The 22,635-nt window shown below is 49.3% G+C and overlaps 2 protein-coding genes across 3 annotated transcripts in view; both read right to left on the reverse strand.

Moving 5' to 3' along the window:
* LOC135525488 (mitogen-activated protein kinase kinase kinase kinase 5-like) overlaps positions 1 to 17,852 on the reverse strand; it is an 87,265-nt gene extending 69,413 nt beyond the window's left edge. For both annotated transcript variants that reach the window (XM_064953159.1, XM_064953158.1), the window contains exons 1-4: positions 17,767 to 17,852; positions 13,852 to 13,899; positions 8,242 to 8,284; positions 7,405 to 7,477 (exon numbers count right to left, since the gene is read on the reverse strand). In XM_064953159.1, coding sequence (XP_064809231.1) covers positions 7,405 to 7,477; positions 8,242 to 8,284; positions 13,852 to 13,869 — 134 coding nt within the window. In that variant the 5' untranslated portion in view covers positions 13,870 to 13,899; positions 17,767 to 17,852. The remainder of the gene's footprint in view (positions 1 to 7,404; positions 7,478 to 8,241; positions 8,285 to 13,851; positions 13,900 to 17,766) is intronic.
* Positions 13,924 to 22,635, reverse strand: part of LOC135526881 (mitogen-activated protein kinase kinase kinase kinase 5-like) — a 60,589-nt gene continuing 51,877 nt past the window's right edge. The window contains exons 6-7 of the mRNA XM_064955548.1: positions 20,022 to 20,086; positions 13,924 to 13,940 (exon numbers count right to left, since the gene is read on the reverse strand). Coding sequence (XP_064811620.1) covers positions 13,924 to 13,940; positions 20,022 to 20,086 — 82 coding nt within the window. The remainder of the gene's footprint in view (positions 13,941 to 20,021; positions 20,087 to 22,635) is intronic.

Genomic DNA, 22,635 nt, shown 5'->3' on the forward strand with positions numbered 1-22,635 from the left:
CCCTATGGGTCCTATCAGTCCTATGGGTCCTATCAGTCCTATGGGTCCTATCAGCCCTATGGGTCCTATCAGCCCTATCAGTCCTATGGGTCCTATCAGCCCTATGGGCCCTATCAGTCCTATGGGTCCTATCAGTCCTATGGGTCCTATCAGCCCTATCAGTCCTATGGGTCCTATCAGCCCTATGGGCCCTATCAGTCCTATGGGTCCTATCAGTCCTATGGGTCCTATCAGCCCTATCAGTCCTATGGGTCCTATCAGTCCTATGGGTCCTATGAGCCCTATCAGTCCGATGGGTCCTATCAGTCCTATCAGCCCTATGGGTCCTATCAGTCCTATGGGTCCTATCAGCCCTATCAGTCCTATGGGTCCTATCAGTCCTATCAGTCCTATGGGTCCTATCAGCCCTATGGGTCCTATCAGTCCTATGGGTCCTATCAGCCCTATGGGTCCTATCAGTCCTATGGGTCCTATCAGTCCTATGGGTCCTATCAGCCCTATGGGTCCTATGGGTCCTATCAGCCCTATGGGTCCTATCAGTCCTATGGGTCCTATCAGCCCTATGGGTCCTATCAGTCCTATGGGTCCTATCAGCCCTATGGGTCCTATCAGTCCTATGGGTCCTATCAGCCCTATGGGTCCTATCAGTCCTATGGGTCCTATCAGTCCTATGGGTCCTATCAGTCCTATGGGTCCTATCAGTCCTATGGGTCCTATCAGCCCTATGGGTCCTATCAGTCCTATGGGTCCTATCAGCCCTATGGGTCCTATCAGCCCTATGGGTCCTATCAGTCCTATGGGTCCTATTAGCCCTATGGGTCCTATCAGTCCTATCAGCCCTATGGGTCCTATCAGTCCTATGGGTCCTATCAGTCCTATGGGTCCTATCAGCCCTATCAGTCCTATGGGTCCTATCAGCCCTATGGGTCCTATGGGTCCTATCAGCCCTATGGGTCCTATCAGTCCTATGGGTCCTATCAGCCCTATGGGTCCTATCAGTCCTATGGGTCCTATCAGTCCTATCGGTCCTATCAGTCCTATGGGTCCTATCAGCCCTATGGGTCCTATCAGTCCTATGGGACCTATCAGCCCTATGGGTCCTATCAGTCCTATGGGTCCTATCAGTCCTATGGGTCCTATCAGTCCTATGGGTCCTATCAGTCCTATGGGTCCTATCAGCCCTATGGGTCCTATCAGCCCTATCAGTCCTATGGGTCCTATCAGCCCTATGGGCCCTATCAGTCCTATGGGTCCTATCAGTCATATGGGTCCTATCAGCCCTATCAGTCCTATGGGTCCTATCAGCCCTATGGGCCCTATCAGTCCTATGGGTCCTATCAGTCCTATGGGTCCTATCAGCCCTATCAGCCCTATGGGTCCTATCAGCCCTATGGGCCCTATCAGTCCTATGGGTCCTATCAGTCCTATGGGTCCTCAGCCCTCAGTCCTATGGGTCCATCTCTCAGCCCTGGGCCCCATCAGTCCTATCAGTCCTATGGGTCCTATCAGCCCTGTCAGCCCTATCAGTCCTATGGGTCCTATCAGTCCTATGGGTCCTATCAGCCCTATCAGTCCTATGGGTCCTATCAGTCCTATGGGCCCTATGGGTCCTATCAGTCCTATGGGTCCTCAGCCCTATCAGTCCTATGGGTCCTATCAGTCCTATGGGTCCTATCAGCCCTATGGGTCCTATCAGTCCTATGGGTCCTATCAGTCCTATGGGTCCCATCAGCCCTATGGGTCCTATCAGTCCTATGGGTCCTCAGTCATGGGTCCTATCAGCCCTATCAGTCCCATGGGTCCTATCAGCCCTATGGGTCTATCAGTCCTATGGGTCCTATCAGCCCTATGGGTCCTATCAGTCCTATGGGTCCTATCAGCCCTATGGGTCCTATCAGTCCTGGGGTCCTATCAGCCCTATGGGTCCTATCAGTCCTATGGGTCCTATCAGTCCCATGGGTCCTATCAGCCCTATGGGTCCTATCAGCCCTATGGGTCCTATCAGTCCTATGGGTCCTATTAGCCCTATGGGTCATCAGTCCCTCATGGGTCCTATCAGTCCCTATGGGTCCTCAGTCCTATGGGTCCTATCAGGTCCTATCAGCCCTATGGGTCCTATCAGTCCTATCAGCCCTATGGGTCCTATCAGTCCTATGGGTCCTATCAGTCCTATGGGTATCAGTCCTATGGGTCCTATCAGTCCTATGGGTCCTATCAGCCTATGGGTCCTATCAGTCCCCTATGGGTCCTATCAGTCCCTATGGGTCCTATCAGCCCTATGGGTCCTATCAGCCCCATGGGCCCTATGGTTCCTATCAGCCCTATGGGTCCTATCAGTCCTATGGGTCCTATCAGTCCTATGGGTCCTATCAGTCCTATGGGTCCTATCAGTCCTATGGGTCCTATCAGCCCTATGGGTCCTATCAGTCCTATGGGTCCAATCAGTCCTATGGGTCCTATCAGCCCTATGGGTCCTATCAGTCCTATGGGACCTATCAGCCCTATGGGTCCTATCAGTCCTATGGGTCCTATCAGTCCTATGGGTCCTATCAGTCCTATGGGTCCTATCAGTCCTGGGTCCTATCAGTCCTATGGGTCCTATCAGCCCTATGGGTCCTATCAGCCCTATCAGTCCTATGGGTCCTATCAGCCCTATGGGCCCTATCAGTCCTATGGGTCCTATCAGTCCTATGGGTCCTATCAGCCCTATCAGTCCTATGGGTCCTATCAGGGCCCTATCCCTATGGGTCCTATCAGTCCTATGGGTCCTATCAGTCCTATGGGTCCTCATCAGCCCTATGGGTCCCTATCAGTCCTATGGGTCCTATCATCCTATGTCCTATGTCCGATGGGTCCTATCAGTCCTATCAGCCCTATGGGTCTATCAGTCCTATGGGTCCTATCAGCCCTATCAGTCCTATGGGTCCTATCAGTCCTATGGGTCCTATCAGTCCTTCAGCCCTATGGGTCCTATCAGCCCTATGGGTCCTATCAGTCCTATGGGTCCTATCAGCCCTATGGGTCCTATCAGTCCTATGGGTCCTATCAGTCCTATGGGTCCTATCAGCCCTATCAGTCCTATGGGTCCTATCAGCCCTATGGGTCCTATCAGTCCTATGGGTCCTATCAGCCCTATGGGTCCTATCAGTCCTATGGGTCCTATCAGCCCTATGGGTCCTATCAGTCCTATGGGTCCTATCAGCCCTATGGGTCCTATCAGTCCTATGGGTCCTATCATGGTCCTATCATGGGTCCTATCAGTCCTATGGGTCCTATCAGCCCTATGGGTCCTATCAGTCCTATGGGTCCTATCAGCCCTATGGGTCCTATCAGCCTATCAGCCCTATGGGTCCTATCAGTCCTATGGGTCCTATCAGTCCTATGGGTCCTATCAGTCCTATGGGTCCTATCAGCCCTATGGGTCCTATCAGCCCTATGGGTCCTATCAGTCCTATGGGTCCTATCAGCCCTATGGGTCCTATCAGCCCTATGGGTCCTATCAGTCCTATGGGTCCTATCAGCCCTATGGGTCCTATCAGCCCTATGGGTCCTATCAGCCCTATGGGCCCTATGGGTCCTATCAGCCCTATGGGTCCTATCAGTCCTATGGGTCCTATCAGTCCTATGGGTCCTATCAGCCCTATGGGTCCTATCAGTCCTATGGGTCCTATCAGTCCTATGGGTCCTATCAGTCCTATGGGTCCTATCAGCCCTATGGGTCCTATCAGTCCTATGGGTCCTATCAGTCCTATGGGTCCTATCAGCCCTATGGGTCATATCAGTCCTATCAGCCCTATCAGTCCTATGGGTCCTATCAGTCCTATGGGTCCTATCAGCCCTATCAGTCCTATGGGTCCTATCAGCCCTATGGGCCCTATCAGCCCTATGGGTCCTCTCAGTCCTATGGGTCCTATCAGTCCTATCAGTCCTATGGGTCCTATCAGTCCTATGGGTCCTATCAGTCCTATGGGTCCTATCAGTCCTATGGGCCCTATCAGTCCTATGGGTCCTATCAGTCCTATGGGTCCTATCCCTATGGGTCCTATCAGCCCTATGGGTCCTATCAGCCCTATGGGTCCTATCAGCCCTATGGGTCCAGCCCTATGGGCCCATCAGTCCTATCATGGGTCCTATCAGTCCCCTATCAGCCCTATGGGTCCTATCAGCCCTATGGGTCCTATCAGTCCTATGGGTCCTATCAGCCCTATGGGTCCTATCAGCCCTATGGGTCCTATCAGTCCTATGGGTCCTATCAGCCCTATCAGCCCTATGGGTCCTATCAGTCCTATCAGTCCTATGGGTCCTATCAGCCCTATCAGTCCTATGGGTCCTATCAGCCCTATCAGTCCTATGGGTCCTATCAGTCCTATGGGTCCTATCAGTCCTATGGGTCCTATCAGCCCTATGCGTCCTATCAGCCCTATGGGTCCTATCAGTCTTATGGGTCCTATCAGTCCTATGGGTCCTATCAGCCCTATGGGTCCTATCAGTCCTATGGGTCCTATCAGTCCTATCAGCCCTATCAGTCCTATGGGTCCTATCAGCCCTATCAGTCCTATGGGTCCTATCAGTCCTATGGGTCCTATCAGCCCTATGGGTCCTATCAGCCCTATGGGTCCTATCAGTCTTATGGGTCCTATCAGTCCTATGGGTCCTATCAGCCCTATGGGTCCTATCAGTCCTATGGGTCCTATCAGTCCTATCAGCCCTATCAGTCCTATGGGTCCTATCAGTCCTATGGGTCCTATCAGCCCTATGGGTCCTATCAGCCCTATCAGTCCTATGGGTCCTATCAGCCCTATGGGTCCTATCAGCCCTATCAGTCCTATGGGTCCTATCAGCCCTATCAGTCCTATGGGTCCTATCAGCCCTATGGGTCCTATCAGCCCTATCAGTCTATGGGTCCTATCAGCCCCATGGGTCCTATCAGCCCTATCAGTCCTATGGGTCCTATCAGTCCTATGGGTCCAGTCCTATCAGTCCCAGCCCTATCAGTCCTATCAGCCCTATCAGTCCTATGGGTCCTATCAGCCCTATGGGTCCTATCAGCCCTATGGGTCCTATCAGCCCTATGGGTCCTATCAGCCCTATGGGTCCTATCAGTCCTATGGGTCCTATCAGCCCTATGGGTCCTATCAGTCCTATGGGTCCTATCAGCCCTATCAGCCCTATGGGTCCTATCAGTCCTATCAGTCCTATGGGTCCTATCAGCCCTATCAGTCCTATGGGTCCTATCAGCCCTATCAGTCCTATGGGTCCTATCAGTCCTATGGGTCCTATCAGTCCTATGGGTCCTATCAGCCCTATGGGTCCTATCAGCCCTATGGGTCCTATCAGTCTTATGGGTCCTATCAGTCCTATGGGTCCTATCAGCCCTATGGGTCCTATCAGTCCTATGGGTCCTATCAGTCCTATCAGCCCTATCAGTCCTATGGGTCCTATCAGCCCTATCAGTCCTATGGGTCCTATCAGCCCTATCAGTCCTATGGGTCCTATCAGCCCTATCAGTCCTATGGGTCCTATCAGTCCTATGGGTCCTATCAGCCCTATGGGTCCTATCAGCCCTATGGGTCCTATCAGTCTTATGGGTCCTATCAGTCCTATGGGTCCTATCAGCCCTATGGGTCCTATCAGTCCTATGGGTCCTATCAGTCCTATCAGCCCTATCAGTCCTATCAGTCCTATGGGTCCTATCAGCCCTATGGGTCCTATCAGCCCTATCAGTCCTATGGGTCCTATCAGCCCTATGGGTCCTATCAGCCCTATCAGTCCTATGGGTCCTATCAGCCCTATGGGTCCTATCAGCCCTATCAGTCCTATGGGTCCTATCAGTCCTATGGGTCCTATCAGCCCTATGGGTCCTATCAGTCCTAGGGGTCCTATCAGCCCTATGGGTCCTATCAGTCCTATGGGTCCTATCAGCCCTATCAGTCCTATCAGCCCTATCAGTCCTATGGGTCCTATCAGCCCTATGGGTCCTATCAGCCCTATGGGTCCTATCAGCCCTATCAGCCCTATGGGTCCTATCAGCCCTATGGGTCCTATCAGCCCTATCAGTCCTATGGGTCCTATCAGCCCTATGGGTCCTATCAGCCCTATGGGTCCTATCAGCCCTATGGGTCCTATCAGCCCTATGGGTCCTATCAGTCTTATGGGTCCTATCAGTCCTATGGGTCCTATCAGCCCTATGGGTCCTATCAGTCCTATGGGTCCTATCAGTCCTATCAGTCCTATGGGTCCTATCAGTCCTATGGGTCCTATCAGCCCTATCAGCCCTATCAGTCCTATGGGTCCTATCAGCCCTATCAGTCCTATGGGTCCTATCAGCCCCATGGGTCCTATCAGTCCTATGGGTCCTATCAGTCCTATGGGTCCTATCAGCCCTATGGGTCCTATCAGTCCTATCAGTCCTATGGGTCCTATCAGCCCTATCAGTCCTATCAGCCCTATCAGTCCTATGGGTCCTATCAGCCCTATGGGTCCTATCAGCCCTATGGGTCCTATCAGCCCTATCAGTCCTATGGGTCCTATCAGCCCTATCAGTCCTATGGGTCCTATCAGCCCTATGGGTCCTATCAGTCCTATGGGTCCTATCAGCCCTATGGGTCCTATCAGCCCTATCAGTCCTATGGGTCCTATCAGCCCTATGGGTCCTATCAGCCCTATCAGTCCTATGGGTCCTATCAGCCCTATGGGTCCTATCAGTCCTATGGGTCCTATCAGCCCTATGGGTCCTATCAGCCCTATGGGTCCTATCAGCCCTATGGGTCCTATCAGTCCTATGGGTCCTATCAGCCCTATGGGTCCTATCAGTCCTATGGGTCCTATCAGTCCTATGGGTCCTATCAGCCCTATGGGTCCTATCAGTTCTATCAGTCCTATGGGGTCTGGTCAAAAGTAGTGCACTATAAAAAGGAACAGGGTTTCTATTTGGGACGGGGGACTGTCTCAGAGAAAGACTCACCAGTAAGGAGTCCCGACAGAGGACTGTCTCGGAGAAAGACTCACCAGTAAGGAGTCCCGACAGAGGACTGTCTCAGAGAAAGACTCACCAGTAAGGAGTCCCGACAGAGGACTGTCTCAGAGAAAGACTCACCAGTAAGGAGTCCCGACAGAGGACTGTCTCGGAGAAAGACTCACCAGTAAGGAGTCCCGACAGAGGACTGTCTCAGAGAAAGACTCACCAGTAAGGAGTCCCGACAGAGGACTGTCTCGGAGAAAGACTCACCAGTAAGGAGTCCCGATAGAGGACTGTCTCGGAGAAAGACTCACCAGTAAGGAGTCCCGATAGAGGACTGTCTCGGAGAAAGACTCACCAGTAAGGAGTCCCGACAGAGGACTGTCTCGGAGAAAGACTCACCAGTAAGGAGTCCCGATAGAGGACTGTCTCGGAGAAAGACTCACCAGTAAGGAGTCCCGATGAAGGACTTCCTCTTGGCAATGGTGGCTGTTATTTTGGCTGCTACTCCAAAATCAGCTGGAACAACAAGTGACAAGATCTATTCAGATTATATAACACAAACAAATCAAATCAAATTTTATTAATCACATACCCCGAATACAATAGGTGTAGTAGACCTTACTGTGAAATGTTGAATACAACAGGTGTATTAGACCTCACAGTGAAATGCTGAATACAACAGGTGTATTAGACCTCACAGTGAAATGCTGAATACAACAGGTGTATTAGACCTCACAGTGAAATGCTGAATACAACAGGTGTATTAGACCTCACAGTGAAATGCTGAATACAACAGGTGTATTAGACCTCACAGTGAAATGCTGAATACAACAGGTGTAGTAGACCTCACAGTGAAATGTTGAATACAACAGGTGTATTAGACCTTACAGTGAAATGCTGAATACAACAGGTGTAGTAGACCTTACAGTGAAATGCTGAATACAACAGGTGTAGTAGACCTCACAGTGAAATGCTGAATACAACAGGTGTAGTAGACCTTACAGTGAAATGCTGAATACAACAGGTGTAGGTAGACCTTACAGTGAAATGCTGACTTTGAGCCCCAAACCAACAATGCAGCTTACAAAAAATACGGTTAAGAATAAGAAATAAACTTAACTAGCAGAGCAGCAGTAAAATAACAACAGTGAGACTATATACAGGGAAATACACAGACAGATGACACAGACTGTATATATACACACACAGAGAGAAAGACACACGCGGCCGAGGGCCATGAGGTAGCTTTCATCGGTGTTCACAGAGGTTGAATAGCTCACCTAGTTTCACATGCCCGTTGTCTGTTAGGAGGATATTGGCACCCTGAAGAAAAGAACCCAAACATCATACCGTTATTAGCACACCAATGTACTAACAGAGACAAATACTACCACCCTGCACTGCATAGGAGGGTGTGTGTATATATATATATATAGGAGGGGGTAATAGGCTGTTTCATCACGCTGAGAAACTGAACAATAGCTTTTTCAAACATTTCCTCTTCGCATAAAACCACAAACTATCACATGTGTTATATCATCTTCCACTGGGTGTTATGAAGTGATTGCTATTGTGTAGCTTGCAGGCAATACTATAGTGAGTAAGTCAGTACTGTGGCTTGGCTTGTCTATGATTGACAGTAGTCTGTCGGTATCCTGCAGCGCAGAGAGAGAGAGAGAGAGAGAGACAGCGAGAGAGAGAGACAGCGAGAGAGAGAGAGACAGCAAGAGAGAGAGACAGCGAGAGAGAGAGAGAGAGAGAGAGAGAGAGAGAGACAGTGAGAGAAAGGGAGAGAGACAGCAACAGAGCAAGAGAGAGAGAGAGAAAGAGAGATGGGGGAGAGAGAGAGACAGCGAGAGAGAGACAGCGAGAGAAAGAGACAGTGAGAGACAGAGAGAGATGGCTAGCGAGAGAAAGGGGGGAGAGAGAGAGACAGCGAGAGAGACTGCAAGAGAGAGAGAGAGAGAGAGAGATGGCTAGCGAGAGAAATGGGGGAGAGAGACAGCAAGAGAGAGAGAGAGAGACAGAGAGAGATGGCTAGCGAGAGAAATGGGGGAGAGAGAGACAGCGAGAGAGACAGAGAGATGGCTAGCGAGAGAAAGTGGGGAAGAGAGAGGAGAGAGCAAGTAGAGATATTCCATGGACCTAATCGTGACCCACTTTGACAACACAGGCAGTCTGATATTAGGCTTGAACTGGGTTCAAGCTGAAACTATCATTCACGTGCATCCGCGGTACACTACACACCCCCAGCCAGCCAGCCTCTCTTCCTGAGTCAACACAAACAAAGTGCAGGGGTAATATTGTTGCCTGTGTTTTTACATTTAGCCTCTCCGACTGCCCCGTCAGCATTTAGCCTCTCCGACTGCCCTGTCAGCATTTAGCCTCTCCGACTGCCCTGTCAGCATTTAGCCTCTCCGACTGCCCCGTCAGCATTTAGCCTCTCCGACTGCCCTGTCAGCATTTAGCCTCTCCGACTGCAATGTCAGCATTTAGCCTCTCCGACTGCCCTGTCAGCATTTAGCCTCTCCGACTGCCCCGTCAGCATTTAGCCTCTTCGACTGCCCCGTCAGCATTTAGCCTCTCCGACTGCCCTGTCAGCATTTAGCCTCTCCGACTGCCCTGTCAGCATTTAGCCTCTCCGACTGCCCTGTCAGCATTTAGCCTCTCCGACTGCCCTGTCAGCATTTAGCCTCTCCGACTGCCCCGTCAGCATTTAGCCTCTCCGACTGCCCTGTCAGCATTTAGCCTCTCCGACTGCCCTGTCAGCATTTAGCCTCTCCGACTGCCCTGTCAGCATTTAGCCTCTCCGACTGCCCTGTCAGCATTTAGCCTCTCTGACTGCCCTGTCAGCATTTAGCCTCTCTGACTGCCCTGTCAGCATTTAGCCTCTCTGACTGCCCCGTCAGCATTTAGCCTCTCCGACTGCCCTGTCAGCATTTAGCCTCTCCGACTGCCCCGTCAGCATTTAGCCTCTCTGACTGCCCCGTCAGCATTTAGCCTCTACGACTGCCCTGTCAGCATTTAGCCTCTCCGACTGCCCTGTCAGCATTTAGCCTCTCCGACTGCCCCGTCAGCATTTAGCCTCTCTGACTGCCCCGTCAGCATTTAGCCTCTCTGACTGCCCTGTCAGCATTTAGCCTCTCTGACTGCCCTGTCAGCATTTAGCCTCTTCGACTGCCCTGTCAGCATTTAGCCTCTCCGACTGCCCCGTCAGTATTTAGCCTCTCTGACTGCCCCGTCAGCATTTAGCCTCTCCGACTGCCCTGTCAGCATTTAGCCTCTCCGACTGCCCTGTCAGCATTTAGCCTCTCCGACTGCCCTGTCAGCATTTAGCCTCTCCGACTGCCCCGTCAGCATTTAGCCTCTCCGACTGCCCCGTCAGCATTTAGCCTCTCCGACTGCCCTGTCAGCATTTAGCCTCTCCGACTGCCCTGTCAGCATTTAGCCTCTCTGACTGCCCTGTCAGCATTTAGCCTCTCTGACTGCCCTGTCAGCATTTAGCCTCTCTGACTGCCCTGTCAGCATTTAGCCTCTCCGACTGCCCCGTCAGCATTTAGCCTCTCTGACTGCCCCGTCAGCATTTAGCCTCTCCGACTGCCCCGTCAGCATTTAGCCTCTCCGACTGCCCCGTCAGCATTTAGCCTCTCTGACTGCCCTGTCAGCATTTAGCCTCTCCGACTGCCCTGTCAGCATTTAGCCTCTCCGACTGCCCCGTCAGCATTTAGCCTCTCCGACTGCCCCGTCAGCATTTAGCCTCTCCGACTGCCCCGTCAGCATTTAGCCTCTCCGACTGCCCCGTCAGCATTTAGCCTCTCTGACTGCCCCGTCAGCATTTAGCCTCTCCGACAGCCCTGTCAGCATTTAGCCTCTCCGACTGCCCTGTCAGCATTTAGCCTCTCCGACTGCCCTGTCAGCATTTAGCCTCTCCGACTGCCCCGTCAGCATTTAGCCTCTCTGACTGCCCCGTCAGCATTTATCCTCTCTGACAGCCCTGTCAGCATTTAGCCTCTCCGACTGCCCTGTCAGCATTTAGCCTCTCCGACTGCCCTGTCAGCATTTAGCCTCTCCGACTGCCCCGTCAGCATTTAGCCTCTCTGACTGCCCCGTCAGCATTTATCCTCTCCGACTGCCCTGTCAGCATTTAGCCTCTCCGACTGCCCTGTCAGCATTTAGCCTCTCCGACTGCCCTGTCAGCATTTAGCCTCTCTGACTGCCCTGTCAGCATTTAGCCTCTCTGACTGCCCTGTCAGCATTTAGCCTCTCTGACTGCCCCGTCAGCATTTAGCCTCTCTGACTGCCCTGTCAGCATTTAGCCTCTCTGACTGCCCTGTCAGCATTTAGCCTCTCTGACTGCCCCGTCAGCATTTAGCCTCTCTGACTGCCCCATCAGCATTTAGCCTCTCTGACTGCCCTGCCAGCATTTAGCCTCTCTGACTGCCCTGTCAGCATTTAGCCTCTCCGACTGCCCCGTCAGCATTTAGCCTCTCCGACTGCCCTGTCAGCATTTAGCCTCTCCGACTGCCCTGTCAGCATTTAGCCTCTCTGACTGCCCTGTCAGCATTTAGCCTCTCTGACTGCCCTGTCAGCATTTAGCCTCTCCGACTGCCCCGTCAGCATTTAGCCTCTCCGACTGCCCCGTCAGCATTTAGCCTCTCCGACTGCCCCGTCAGCATTTAGCCTCTCTGACTGCCCTGTCAGCATTTAGCCTCTCTGACTGCCCTGTCAGCATTTAGCCTCTCTGACTGCCCTGTCAGCATTTAGCCTCTCTGACTGCCCCGTCAGCATTTAGCCTCTCTGACTGCCCCATCAGCATTTAGCCTCTCTGACTGCCCTGCCAGCATTTAGCCTCTCTGACTGCCCTGCCAGCATTTAGCCTCTCTGACTGCCCTGCCAGCATTTAGCCTCTCTGACTGCCCTGTCAGCATTTAGCCTCTCCGACTGCCCCGTCAGCATTTAGCCTCTCCGACTGCCCCGTCAGCATTTAGCCTCTCCGACTGCCCTGTCAGCATTTAGCCTCTCTGACTGCCCTGTCAGCATTTAGCCTCTCTGACTGCCCTGTCAGCATTTAGCCTCTCTGACTGCCCTGTCAGCATTTATCCTCTCCGACTGCCCTGTCAGCTTTTAGCCTCTCTGACTGCCCCGTCAGCATTTAGCCTCTCCGACTGCCCCGTCAGCATTTAGCCTCTCCGACTGCCCCGTCAGCATTTAGCCTCTCCGACTGCCCCGTCAGCATTTAGCCTCTCTGACTGCCCTGTCAGCATTTAGCCTCTCTGACTGCCCTGTCAGCATTTAGCCTCTCTGACTGCCCCGTCAGCATTTAGCCTCTTCGACTGCCCCGTCAGCATTTAGCCTCTCCGACTGCCCTGTCAGCATTTAGCCTCTCCGACTGCCCTGTCAGCATTTAGCCTCTCCGACTGCCCTGTCAGCATTTAGCCTCTCCGACTGCCCTGTCAGCATTTAGCCTCTCCGACTGCCCTGTCAGCATTTAGCCTCTCCGACTGCCCTGTCAGCATTTAGCCTCTCCGACTGCCCTGTCAGCATTTAGCCTCTCCGACTGCCCTGTCAGCATTTAGCCTCTCTGACTTCCCCGTCAGCATTTAGCCTCTCTGACTTCCCCGTCAGCATTTAGCCTCTCCGACTGCCCTGTCAGCATTTAGCCTCTCCGACTGCCCCGTCAGCATTTAGCCTCTCCGACTGCCCCGTCAGCATTTAGCCTCTCCGACTGCCCCGTCAGCATTTAGCCTCTCTGACTGCCCCGTCAGCATTTAGCCTCTCTGACTGCCCTGTCAGCATTTAGCCTCTCTGACTGCCCTGTCAGCATTTAGCCTCTCCGACTGCCCTGTCAGCATTTAGCCTCTCCGACTGCCCTGTCAGCATTTAGCCTCTCCGACTGCCCTGTCAGCATTTAGCCTTATGAATCATATAGATGAAGAACCATATATTTGCGGGAAAAAAGAAAGAAAATGGATAGACTTCATAAATAATTATGAAAAGTATGAAATAAAATAAAAAATAGCAAGTACAATTGAAAAAAAAAGGTGTGATGACATGATCTTTCAATTTAGGTGGTATACATCCCCCCAAAACAAAACAAAACACACCAGTTTCTTTGTTGCAAGGGTTCATTCAGTGAGACGGTGTAAAAGGAGAGAGCGAGAGTGCGTGTATGGGACTGTAGAGTACCACAGTATGAGTCACAATACCCATAAAACCTTGTGGTCAAACAGGGAAATGGTTACAATTGGATTTTTCTACCATTCATTTTTTCCGTCAGGGTTTAGAAAGGCTTCATATAAGGGTTTGTGTTTCGTGGAGGCTTACTCTCGTTTTGACAACCGTGTAAATCTCTCTAGGGCAAGGTGACTTATCAATATATTCTCCTGTATTTACCCGCCCCCAAAATGAAATGCTAATTAGTTGCTAATGTGGCTATCATAAAGAACTACAAATGCCATGATGGTCTGGATGAGACTGCCGAATCGAGGCAAAGGTAAGAATCTCTGGATTATAACTATCTAATTGACACAATACCTGTTACCAACGGTGTCAGCTAGAGATGACGTTGTAGGAGCATGCCGGGATTTGTAGTTTTTCATGATGTCTACTTTGATGCTAATTAGCATTTTTTAAATCTAAGAATAAAAATGGAGAGGAATATATTGATTTTAAAAAATCACCTTGACTTTGAGATTTCCACGGCTGTCAAAACATCACACCAGAGTAAGCCTACATTAAACACAGCCCTTATTTATTTATTTATTTTAAGTGTTTTTAAAGTCCCTTATGGGAAAAAATGAATGGTGGAAAAACGATTGGAACCACTTATTTCACTGTTTGAGTGCTAGGTTTTCTGGGTATTATGACACCTCCACATAGGGGCTTTATACCTTAATGTCACGGTGCATTTTCCCCTTGGAGTGTAGATATCCCAAACCCTGTGAACACAAAGACAGAGAGAGCTATGTTATCCCAAACCCTGTGAACACAAATACAGAGAGAGCTATGTTATCCCAAACCCTGTGAACACAAAGACAGAGAGAGCCATGTTATCCCAAACCCTGTGAACACAAAGACAGAGAGAGCTATGTTATCCCAAACCCTGTGAACACAAAGACAGAGAGAGCCATGTTATCCCAAACCCTGTGAACACAAAGACAGAGAGAGCCATGTTATCCCAAACCCTGTGAACACAAAGACAGAGAGAGCCATGTTATCCCAAACCCTGTGAACACAAAGACAGAGAGAGCCATGTTATCCCAAACCCTGTGAACACAAAGACAGACAGAGAGCTATGTTATCCCAAACCCTGTGAACACAAAGACAGAGAGAGCCATGTTATCCCAAACCCTGTGAACACAAAGACAGAGAGAGCCATGTTATCCCAAACCCTGTGAACACAAAGACAGAGAGAGCTATGTTATCCCAAACCCTGTGAACACAAAGACAGAGAGAGCTATGTTATCCCAAACCCTGTGAACACAAAGACAGAGAGAGCTATGTTATCCCAAACCCTGTGAACACAAAGACAGAGAGAGCTATGTTATCCCAAACCCTGTGAACACAAAGACAGAGAGAGCCATGTTATCCCAAACCCTGTGAACACAAAGACAGAGAGAGCCATGTTATCCCAAACCCTGTGAACACAAAGACAGAGAGAGCCATGTTATCCCAAACCCTGTGAACACAAAGACAGAGAGAGCCATGTTATCCCAAACCCTGTGAACACAAAGACAGAGAGAGCTATGTTATCCCAAACCCTGTGAACACAAAGACAGAGAGAGCCATGTTATCCCAAACCCTGTGAACACAAAGACAGAGAGAGCCATGTTATCCCAAACCCTGTGAACACAAAGACGGAGAGAGCTATGTTAGAGACTTGGTTGAAATGGCAATCTCGGGAGTCAACCAGAAGTTTACATTTCCTGGTTTCATGGACCCAGATTAAACCCAGGTCTGACCTGAACTGTGTTCGAATACTCATACAAGGACAGCTTTTTTCCATCTCCGTAACATTGCAAAAATCAGAAACTTTCTGTCCAAAAATGATGCAGAAAAATTAATCCATGCTTTTGTCACTTCTAGGTTAGACTACTGCAATGCTCTACTTCCCGGATAAAGCACTAAATAAACTTCAGTTAGTGCTAAATACGGCTGCTAGAATCCCGACTAGAACCAAAAAATGTGATCATATTACTCCAGTGCTAGCCTCCCTACACTGGCTTCCTGTCAAGGCAAGGGCTGATTTCAAGGTGTTACTGCTAACCTACAAAGCATTACATGGGCTTGCTCCTACCTATCTCTCTGATTTGGTCCTGCCGTACATACCTACACGTACGCTACGGTCACAAGACGCAGGCCTCCTAATTGTCCCTAGAATTTCTAAGCAAACAGCTGGAGGCAGGGCTTTCTCCTATAGAGCTCCATTTTTATGGAACGGTCTGCCTACCCATGTCAGAGACGCAAACTCGGTCTCAACCTTTAAGTCTTTACTGAAGACTCATCTCTTCAGTGGGTCATATGATTGAGTGTAGTCTGGACCCAGGAGTGTGAAGGTGAACGGAAAGGCTCTGGAGCAACGACCGCCCTTGCTGTCTCTGCCTGGCCGGTTCCCCTCTTTCCACTGGGATTCTCTGCCTCTAACCCTATTACAGGGGCTGAGTCACTGGCTTACTGGGGCTCTCTCATGCCGTCCCTGGAAGGGGTGCATCACCTGAGTGGGTTGATTCACTGATGTTGTCATCCTGTCTGGGTTGGCGCCCCCCCTTGGGTTGTGCCATGGCAGAGATCTTTGCGGGATATACTCAGCTTTGTCTCAGGATGGTAAGTTGGTGGTTGAAGATATCCCTCTAGTGGTGTGGGGGCTGTGCTTTGGCAAAGTGGGTGGGGTTATATCCTTCCTGTTTTTTCCATGTCCGGGGGTGTCCTTGGATGGGGCCACAGTGTCTCCTGACCCCTCCTGTCTCAGCCTCCAGTATTTATGCTGCAGTAGTTTATGTGTCGGGGGGCTGGGGTCAGTTTGTTATATCTGGAGTACTTCTCCTGTCCAATTAGGTGTCCTGTGTGAATCTAAGTGTGCGTTCTCTAATTCTCTCCTTTCTCTCTCTCGGAGGACCTGAGCCCTCGGACCATGCCCCAGGACTACCTGACATGATGACTCCTTGCTGTCCCCAGTCCACCTGGCCGTGCTGCTGCTCCAGTTTCAACTGTTCTGCCTTATTATTATTCGACCATGCTGGTCATTTATGAACATTTGAACATCTTGGCCATGTTCTGTTATAATCTCTACCCGGCACAGCCAGAAGAGGACTGGCCACCCCACATAGCCTGGTTCCTCTCTAGGTTTCTTCCTAGGTTTTGGCTTTCTAGGGAGTTTTTCCTAACCACCGTGCTTCTACACCTGCATTGCTTGCTGTTTGGGGTTTTAGGCTGGGTTTCTGTACAGCACTTTGAGATATCAGCTGATGTACAAAGGGCAATATAAATAAATTTGATTTGATTTGATACTAACCGCTGGTGTACTATTGAGTATGTACATGCTTATTGGTCATAGTATGGATAAGGTTAGTATGCCAAAAATTCCCGGATGTCATACTACATTCGCAAAATACGAAGAATACAAGCAGTGGACACTATTTACGTGGTTTTAGGGCCCATAATGCAGTTCTTCAGAAAATGGGCGTCTTCAGAACATTTTCAGATTTGCCCTAAAATATGCAGCCAAAGTCCGACTGTATGAAATTCATTGCTGACAAATGTTAAGAAAATATTGAGCAACGTAATAAAGTAAACGACTTTTCAAATAAGTTAGGCTACACACGTTGTTTGCTGACAATTTGTTAGCTACGCGAGCCATACAAACCGCATAGCATATCATTAGAGCAGTTGCTTGTATGCACCCGGTTAGCTGGCTACTAACTAACGTTAGCTGGCTACTTAACTAGCCAGACTTAACTAACGTTAGCTGGCTACCCCACTAGCCTGGACTTAACTAACGTTTCTTCCTAGGTTTTGACTTAACTAAGGAGTTTGGCTACTTAACTAACGTTAGACTTAACTACACCTAGCTGGCTACTTAACTAATGTTAGCTGGCTACTTAACTAACGTTAGCTGGCTACTAACACAGTGACCTTGCCAGTATATTAACTATCTGCTATTTAACTACCCAATGTGTATTGACTTGATCATTCATGTCATTCTTAGTTAGCTAAATGGTATAGTCGTTGTGCGTTCTCAATATACATTGTTGATGAAGTTATTGATGTCTAGCTAGTAATTTGTTAGCTATGCTAACAAGCTAGCAAGAGGTTGCATAGCAACAGCATCAATTTCATTAGACAGGAAGCACTAGTACGCTCAACTGAAAGGATACTTTTTGTTTACAGTATACTAAAATTAACTAATAACTCATTAGGTATGTAGCATAGGTATGTTAGTATGGGTACTCAACACAGCTCTGAACTTTAAAATATTAGCCCATTGTTGATATAATCACAATGTTTGTTGCATGAGCAATCATGTTTTCAAGATATTGAACTTTGAAAATACAGAATGGTATCATACGATTTCAAACTGCATCATACCAGCTGTATTTCTGTATAATGACAGTTATATATCTTGTTGTGCGTATCAATCGTCTCTGAGTAGGATTGCTGATCTAGGATCAGGGCCTGCCTATTGCATGTAACCTCATTCACTGTGACGTGAAAGGCACACCTCTGATCCTAAAATCAGCTCCTGCTCTGAGACTGCCCCAGGAGTGGCAGAATCTGTGTCAAGGAAACTGTACCTAAGTGTAAATTACCTGTATGGTCTCTCTGCAGACGTAGGCTATCTGCAGCTCTGATACTTAACCCGTCACTGTCAAATTAAAAACAGACAAACATGATGGTTATGCCGCCTACTAAAGGCCATTTGTATAGTTTAATATCTACATAATAAGGGTCAGATAGCATTCTGTTTGTAATCTATGCAAAACAGTGTGATCATACCATACGGGGAGGGATGAAACATTTCAATAAGAAAGAAATAAACCATAATTTATAAGTAATAAATCAGCCGATAATTTGACAGTATAACTGTGGTGATATGCGAGAGAGAAGAGACGGAGACAGAAAGACAGAGATGTCTAGCAGAGAGAGAGTTAGACAGAAAAGGAGACAGAGAGAGAGTTGAGAGAGACAGACAGAGACAGAGGAGACAGAGGAGACAGAGAGAGGGAGACAGAGAGAGGAGACAGAGAGAGAGACAGAGAGAGAGGAGACAGAGGAGACAGAGAGAGGAGACAGAGAGAGATGGAGACAGAGTTAGTATGGGACAGAACAGAGGAGACAGAGACAGAGGAGACAGAGAGATATAATCAGAAGTTTGTTGCAGAGACAGAGGAGACAGAGAGAGGGAGACAGAGACAGAGGAGACAGAGGAGACAGAGGACAGAAAGGTACAGAGAGAGAGGAGACAGAACTGGAGACAGAGAAAGAGGAGACAGAGAGAGGAGACAAAGACAGAGGAGACAGAGACAGAGGAGACGGAGGAGAGAGAGAGGAGACAGAGAGAGAGGATTGCAGAGGAGACAGAGAGAGAGGAGACAGAGAGAGACAGAACCTCAGATTCACTGTGACAGAGAAAGAGGAGACAGAGAAAGAGGAGACAGAGAAAGAGGAGACAGAGAGAGCTCAGAGACAGAGGAGACAGACAGAGGAGACAGAAGAGGAGACAGAGAGAGAGGAGACAGAGAGAGAGGAGACAGAGAGAGACGAGACAGAGAGAGAGGAGACAGAGACAGAGGAGACAGAGACAGAGGAGACAGAGAGAGGGACAGAGAGAGAGAGACAGAGAGAAGGACAGAGAAACAGAGAGAGAGAGACAGAGTGAGAGGAGACAGAGAAGGCCACAGAGTTTAAGGAGACAGAGAGAGGGAGACAGAGGAGACAGAGGAGACAGAGAGAGAGGAGACAGAGAGAGGGGACAGAGGAGAAAGACAGAGGAGACAGAGGGAAGAGACAGAGGAGACAGAATTTATAAGTAAGAAGAGAGGAGACAGAGAGAGAGGAGACAGAGTGAGAGGAGACAGAGAGAGAGGAGACAGAGGAGACAGAGGAGACAGAGAGAGAGGAGACAGAGAAAGAGGAGACAGAGAGAGGAGACAGAGACAGAGGAGACAGAGACAGAGGAGACAGAGAGAGGAGACAGAGAGAGAGGAGACAGAGAAAGAGGAGACAGAGACAGAGGAGACAGAGACAGAGGAGACAGAGAGAGGAGACAGAGAGAGAGGAGACAGAGAAAGAGGAGACAGAGACAGAGGAGACAGAGAGAGAGGAGACAGAGACAGAGGAGACAGAGACAGAGGAGACAGAGAGAGGAGACAGAGAGAGAGGAGACAGAGAAAGAGGAGACAGAGACAGAGGAGACAGAGAGAGAGGAGACAGAGAGAGAGGAGACAGAGAGAGAGGAGACAGAGAGAGAGGAGACAGAGAGAGAGGAGACAGAGTGAGAGGAGACAGAGAGAGAGGAGACAGAGGAGACAGAGGAGACAGAGAGAGAGGAGACAGAGAGAGAGGAGACAGAGAGAGAGAAGACAGAGGAGACAGAGGGAGAGGAGACAGAGGAGACAGAGAGAGAGGAGACAGAGAGAGAGGAGACAGAGAGAGAGGAGACAGAGTGAGAGGAGACAGAGAGAGAGGAGACAGAGGAGACAGAGAGAGAGGAGACAGAGAAAGAGGAGACAGAGAGAGGAGACAGAGACAGAGGAGACAGAGAGAGGAGACAGAGAGAGAGGAGACAGAGAAAGAGGAGACAGAGAAAGAGGAGACAGAGACAGAGGAGACAGAGAGAGAGGAGACAGAGAGAGGAGACAGAGAGAGAGGAGACAGAGAGAGGAGACAGAGAGAGAGGAGACAGAGAAAGAGGAGACAGAGACAGAGGAGACAGAGTGAGAGGAGACAGAGAGAGAGGAGACAGATGAGACAGAGAGAGAGGAGACAGAGGAGACAGAGAGAGAGGAGACAGAGGAGACAGAGAGAGAGGAGACAGAGAGAGAGGAGACAAGTAACAACACACCATGATATATGTCCTGTAGAGATCCTCCCCCACAGTACTCCATACAGATCCACAGCTTGTCACGGCTGATCAGGGAGGGAGATGAGACAGTTAGGGGCACAGGGGACAGTTAGGGGCACAGGGGACAGTTAGGAGCACAGGGGACAGTTTGGCGCACAGGGGACAGTTAGGAGCACAGGGGACAGTTAGGAGCACAGGGGACAGTTAGGAGCACAGGGGACAGTTTGGCGCACAGGGGACAGTTAGGAGCACAGGGGACAGTTAGGAGCACAGGGGACAGTTTGGCGCACAGGGGACAGTTAGGAGCACAGGGGACAGTTAGGAGCACAGGGGACAGTTAGGCGCACAGGGGACAGTTAGGCGCACAGGGGACAGTTAGGAGCACAGGGGACAGTTTGGCGCACAGGGGACAGTTTGGCGCACAGGGGACAGTTTGGCGCACAGGGGACAGTTTGGCGCACAGGGGACAGTTTGGCGCACAGGGGACAGTTAGGAGCACAGGGGACAGTTAGGAGCACAGGGGACAGTTAGGAGCACAGGGGACAGTTAGGCGCACAGGGGACAGTTAGGCGCACAGGGGACAGTTAGGCGCACAGGGGACAGTTAGGTGCACAGGGGACAGTTAGGAGCACAGGGGACAGTTAGGAGCACAGGGGACAGTTAAGAGCACAGGGGACAGTTAGGCGCACAGGGGACAGTTAGGCGCACATGGGACAGTTAGGAGCACAGGGGACAGTTAGGAGCACAGGGGACAGTTAGGAGCACAGGGGACAGTTAAGAGCACAGGGGACAGTTAGGCGCACAGGGGACAGTTAGGCGCACATGGGACAGTTAGGAGCACAGGGGACAGTTAGGAGCACAGGGGACAGTTAGGAGCACAGGGGACAGTTAGGAGCACAGGGGACAGTTAGGAGCACAGGGGACAGTTAGGCGCACAGGGGACAGTTAGGCGCACAGGAGAAAGTTAGGAGCAGTAAAACAGACTAGGGGTGTATTCATTAGTGCAAAATGTGTTGCAATGAAAACTAGCGTGTCTTATTTGACAAGTTCAGGTAGGTCCTTCCCCGTTTCAGTGTGTTTGCCTCTGTTTGGTTCCTAGGGAATAACCCCAGGGTTTACAATATACACAGCTAAATAGTTGGCAGAACATAAATGGCCTAACGTAGACACAAAAGACCAAGAACAATATTAGGGCCTTGTAAAAAATTTTTTTAAAAATTCTCCCCAAATTCTGTTTTCTTCGTTTAGTTTTTCCAGGTTTTCGCTCTCAAAGCTTAAAAATCACATCAGGAGACCACACTTGAGGTTTGGGAAAAATCATTTTTTATTTATTTTTGGGGGTTATTCAACTGCACACCAGCCAGAAACTGTTGTCTGGTTAACAAGGTTTCTGTGGCGCTCATGTGATTGCAGAGTTTGCAAAACAAAATGGCCACCGGATTGATGCAAAAAAAAAATCATGATATCATTCCACCAGGTAGGCAAAGGCTATTTTGTAGTTAACATTTCATTGAGAAGGTTTTGGGAAACATTTTTCATAAGACAGATTTCATTACATTAGCATCATGGCTAACAGCTACACAAAACGGTAGACAAACACACAGACAGACATTCCTGTGATGTTGCCTCTTCAGAAAGTTGAAGGAAAAGACAAATAGCTGATACATTTTGTCTTATGATAATCTTGGGACACATTTATGCATTTTCTAATTAATTCAATACATTTAGTTAATTTCCTACTAAATTAAAAAAAAAAATGTTTATATTGTTGAATTCCATTTAATGTCTGGGTTTCTTAATTCCGTCCGCGTTCTCAGCTACGTGAATTTTATAGGGCCCTATATCAGATCTTCTCGGATGATGCCAACTATGAGAAATAGATAACTGGCAGGTAAATAACTGCCAAGGCAACATTGCTGCTCGAGCAATTCAATCCAACAAGTCATCCCAAAGATATTTGTCAGAAGCGATGTAGGACGGAGAGGTACGGATGTCGATTAAGGCACCTCTCTGATTCAGGTTGGGTTAAATGTGGATGACACATTTCAGTTGAAGACATTCACTTGTACAACTGACTAGGTGTCCCACCTTTCCCTTTCCTTTCACAGTCAACCTCTCAGATCTGACTGTACTGAAGACGACATTATTAAAGAGTAGCACGGTAAACCTCTCAGATCTGACTGGACTGAAGACGACATTATTAAAGAGTAGCACGGTAAACCTCTCAGATCTGACTGGACTGAAGACGACATTATTAAAGAGTAGCACGGTAAACCTCTCAGATCTGACTGTACTGAAGACTACATTATTAAAGAGTAGCACAGTCAACCTCTCAGATCTGACTGTACTGAAGACTACATTATTAAAGAGTAGCACGGTAAACCTCTCAGATCTGACTGGACTGAAGACGACATTATTAAAGAGTAGCACGGTAAACCTCTCAGATCTGACTGTACTGAAGACTACATTATTAAAGAGTAGCACGGTAAACCTCTCAGATCTGACTGTACTGAAGACTACATTATTAAAGAGTAGCACGGTAAACCTCTCAGATCTGACTGGACTGAAGACGACATTATTAAAGAGTAGCACGGTAAACCTCTCAGATCTGACT

The sequence above is a fragment of the Oncorhynchus masou genome, chromosome 32 (genome assembly GCF_036934945.1).
Source record: "Oncorhynchus masou masou isolate Uvic2021 chromosome 32, UVic_Omas_1.1, whole genome shotgun sequence".
Classification (NCBI taxonomy): Eukaryota; Metazoa; Chordata; class Actinopteri; order Salmoniformes; family Salmonidae; genus Oncorhynchus; species Oncorhynchus masou.